The sequence below is a fragment of the Lupinus angustifolius genome, unplaced genomic scaffold, assembly GCF_001865875.1.
Source record: "Lupinus angustifolius cultivar Tanjil unplaced genomic scaffold, LupAngTanjil_v1.0 Scaffold_233_45, whole genome shotgun sequence".
NCBI lineage: Eukaryota > Viridiplantae > Streptophyta > Magnoliopsida > Fabales > Fabaceae > Lupinus > Lupinus angustifolius.
In genome coordinates, this window is record NW_017727144.1 from 1 (window position 1) to 4,591 (window position 4,591).

Consider the following 4,591-nt stretch of genomic DNA (forward strand, 5'->3'; position numbering starts at 1 on the left):
TACAGGAGCACCAATTTTGTTGCAATAGCTCACATCCAAGAAAGAAAGCATAGACAGCTTTTTGGTAAGATGCTCCACTATAGAATCAGTCATATTGCATCTTTGCAGTCGCAAAGTTTGGAGGGAGCCAACACTAGCAAAAGAATAAAACACCACATAAGAAAGATATCAATTTGATTTTATAATTCAAGATGCATGACAAAGCAAATGTTAGCATAACTGAGTAAAGACACTGGTTTTTTATAATTGAATGTGAATCTGTGGAATTAAAACAATATAATTTATATTCTACTTTTGGCAATAAGCATAATAAACAATGAAGTATTTAACCATAAGACCTCCTCCAAAATGCAGCAAACACGAAATAAAATGTGCAATTCTCTGCTTACTTTTCAGCAATGAAAGTGAATGTCTTCTCACTTTGGACACAAGAAACAGTGAGCTTGCGAAGGGATCCTGAGCTTCTTGTGATCAGTAACACAAGCATTCGATCAATTTTATTAGGCTCAGTTTGGTTGCACCATTCCTCAAGGTCAATCTCTTGCCAGCAGTAAGGTCCAGCTAATGTACTAGCCCATGATTTGCATACACTGGGCACAATTGACAGTCTTTCCTCGAGAGAAAGATGGGTAAAGATAGCCCCTTGTAGGTTCGATAATAAGTCTTTCCAATCACGAAAATCAGGTGCTTCTTCCATATCGTCTGCAAAACAATGAAATTGTGCTTTGTTAAGCTTTCTGTTCAGAAATCAATAACTAATATGAATCTGCTTACTGGGAAACAGTACTTCTCTTACAAAAAAATGATTCTTTAAGTAAATGGTAAATGTTTTGTTTTGATAAGAGTTAGGAAAGATAGATAATTGGGTTTTTTAAGTGAATGAAATGTGACAAATTTAGGAATAAATAATTACTAAATGGATAGATATAAAAGAAAACTTAAATCACTCACACATAGAACAAACAAAAGAAAAGAGATGGAGATTTACCAGTCCAAAAATGTTCAGAGTTTTTTCTTGCTTTAAGAACCAGAATTAAATAAAAACTCACTCGAAAATCCGGCAAATGCACCGAGAGAAAGAGAGGTAAACGAAATAACAAAAGGGAAAGGGGTAAAGCTACAACACGAGAATTATCCAACCACCAACAACGACCCAAGACTTCAACACACCAAACAGCAACGAAGAGGAACTGAACAAAAGTAAAGACACAGAAACAATGCAAGCACTTGCAGTGTAGAGAGCAAAAGAAGCTCAAAACACACACGAAGAGGTTGCTAATGGAGGAATACTAGTTGAAATATGAAATGAGGAGAAGTAGAAAATATCGGTGTATTCATTTGACTGCCATACTGAAACTGTGGAAAACTAGTTTGGCTGGCCAGTTTAAATAGTAAAATGAAAAGGAGCATTAAAATTTAGGGACAACATATTCTATCCCACAATATTGTGTCATGAATTGTAATTGGTTATAAAAGTACTTAATATTTAAACTTTGAACATAAATATATTTTTTTCAACCAATCATTACTCATGACTTGGGAAATGACATACAATGTAGGACAAAAGATGTACTCTTTAAAATTTGGCATTGATAAGATTCAAGATATATGTAAAATGTAATAAATGTTTTAAAATATTTTTTGCAATATATTAAATAGTTTGAATCTTTGAGTAAATTACAATGACGTTACTATATTTAGTGCAATGACATAAATCACTCCAACTTTTTTTTGCATATAAACAAAGTATTCCAAATTTATGTACATATATTACACTATCATTCTCTGAATGATATAAGTGTAATATTTTAAATATAAAAATTATGAATATCATTTCGATAAACTATAGGAGATATAATGCACTTTAATATAATAAAAAATAACAAGCAACATTGATTCTTATATTACTAGAACTTTACTCTATAGTATATCATACACTTGTGGAAAATTTCCATGATTTTAAACATAGTTTGTAAAGGAAATACTGGTTAATCTTACACATTAACTCAATATCCTCTATTTTTTTTCTTAACATTAAAATAGTCATTGCTAATAATATAAGAATAAAACAAATATATAATTTAAATAGAATAACATAACATGAATAAACATTTTGTTATCATTATTTTTAGATTTGATTGAGATAATTAAAGACAAGATACGACAAATAGAAAATTGATATTTTATCTAAATATAAAGAGTAAAATTGTAAATAATGTATTTTTTGTATTAAAATTATATTATTAAGAATGTTATTACTTAAACATTTTTTATTTTATAGATTGACAATGAGATGATAATGAGAATTTTACTAATTTCTTGATGAAGCATGTGATCAAGTCAATTTATTGAATTAATAAAGAGAAAAAAACTTGTTACTTTATCTAATAAAAAGTTGATTTCAATTCATCTATTAATTTGTGAGAAACTATTATTGTCATAACTCACAATGTATTATGTATCAAAAGTTATCTAGTTAATATTCATACATGATAGGTGACAAAGAGTACAAATGAAATAAAAAAACATAATAAATTGTAGAACCTTATTTTTGTTGGTTGTGAAATGCAACAATAGTTCCAAGGAGATATTGCTTAAAAACATAAAATAAAAAATTGATTTCATAGTGAAATCTATTTGCAAATTCACAAACAGTCACTTTTTCATAGCTAATGTAAATTTAATCAAGAATAAGTTACACCAACACTCTTGGAGTTTAGTTTAATCATACTTACTATCATACTTGTTTAAAAGATACCAACGAACATTGGTTCAAGTGGTACATGCTTGATTCCTCTTACGCAAGAACCAGGGTTCGAGTCTTGTGGATGGAAAAAATGTCCTCTGTGAGAGTTAGCCCCACGTACCTGTGGATGTTCCCGGCTCGGACAGGATTGCCTCTAGTGCGAGGATACTTGTGTTAACCAAAAAAAAAATAATACTTGTTTAAAAGATTACAATTGTATTCCTTGCGTATATAGGTGACAAATGAATGAATTTGGATTTGGATCCAAATACATGAAAAGTACTATATGAGAAAACCATTATTTCAATAAAGGATTTGTTAATATTTTTTTTAAAAATCACCTTTAATTTTCATTTTTTAAAAAATGTATTCTAATTTTTCTAATTATTAATCTCACTATCATGTGACCAAGTGCTATTAAGAATGTATGTAACTATCACAATTTAATATAAAATCAATGTGAGAATGAGAAACATATACAAAAAATTTAAGAGTTGAGATAATAAAGGGAATTGAAAAACAAAGGAGTTATCATGTTTGTGTTTTCGATCGATTTAATATCCATCTAAATGGATATATACGTGAATATCTATTGGATATAATGTATGAATTTGAATTCATTCACTATTAAAACTATCTAATGAATTATATTCATTTAAATTCATTAACTTTAGTGGATAAATTTGGATGAGTTTAATTTTCTTGGATTTGAATGTATTATGAATTATGAATAATTTTGTTCCCTTTACATGCAAAGGTACTCAATATAGTTGACGTAAATAAATTTGGAGGGATTTGTGAAAGTACAAAAAGATGGTTGAGTAGTGTTGTTTCACTTAATTTTGGAGGTTTCAATATAATTTACATTAAATGTTATATTAAAATAATTATAAATGATATATTAAAAAAGAGTAATGATATAGCATTCTATGAGATCATCCTACAAATCTATCTACCCATAAAATCAAGACAACTATATGCTCACTGCCATGCCCTCCTCCTCTGAAATCAAGAATGTTGTCTTCTCAATGAATGGTGATGGGCCCCCTGGCCCTGATGGTTTTGGTGGCAACTTCCATCATGCTTTCTGGGACATTGTTAAGTTGGATGTGTGCAATTCTGTTGGCCAATTCTTCAAGCATGGTTGGATTCTTCCCAACTTGAAATCCAACTCTGTTATCCTAATACCTAAATCTAAGGAAGCTGACAAAGTGGAGGATTTTAGGCCAATAGCCNAATTCAAGATAATCACCAAGATCCTAGCTGTCAGGCTTGCCATAATTGCCCCTAAAATTCTTTCCACTCACCAAAGGGGATTTATCAAGGACATGAAAATTCAGGACTGCATTTGCATTGCCTCTGAAGCAATTAACCTGCTTGATCATAAAGTCTTTGGAGGCAATCTTGCAATCAAGTTGGACATCAGGAAAGCTTTTGACACAATGGATTGGTGCTTCCTATTAGTCACTCTCAAGGCCTTTTGTTTTTGCAACCAATTCTGCTCCTGGATCAGATCTATCCTTCAATCTGTTAGAATGTCAATCATTGTCAATGGCCAAAGTGTGGGATACTTCAATTGCAGCAGAGGGGTTAGTCAAGGTGAACCCCTTTCTCCTTTACTTTTTTGCATTGCTGAAGATGTGCTAAGAAGGGGCATTATGAAGTTGGTTAATGAAGGCAAGCTCAGCCCAATCTCTGGTCCTGCCTCAGCCAAGACTCCTAGCCACATCCTTTATGCTGATGATATACTCATCTTCTATAAATGAATTAAAAGAGATCTGCTATCCCTAAACCAACTTGTCAAGGACTACGGTTCTGCCTCTAGTCAATACATCAACACTAATA

The 4,591-nt window shown here is 31.2% G+C and overlaps 1 protein-coding gene across 1 annotated transcript; it reads right to left on the reverse strand.

Annotated features, from left to right (window-relative positions):
- Window positions 1-3: 3 nt before the first annotated feature.
- Window positions 4-1,330, reverse strand: LOC109340706 (F-box protein FBW2-like; the record flags this gene model as incomplete). The annotated part of the gene is made up of 3 exons (XM_019578426.1): window positions 1,050-1,330; window positions 390-702; window positions 4-133 (listed from the first exon to the last, which is right to left on the reverse strand). Coding segments are annotated over exons 2-3 (438 nt in total), but the record flags the coding sequence as incomplete, so codon positions are not given.
- Between the last annotated feature and the right edge of the window lie 3,261 nt (window positions 1,331-4,591).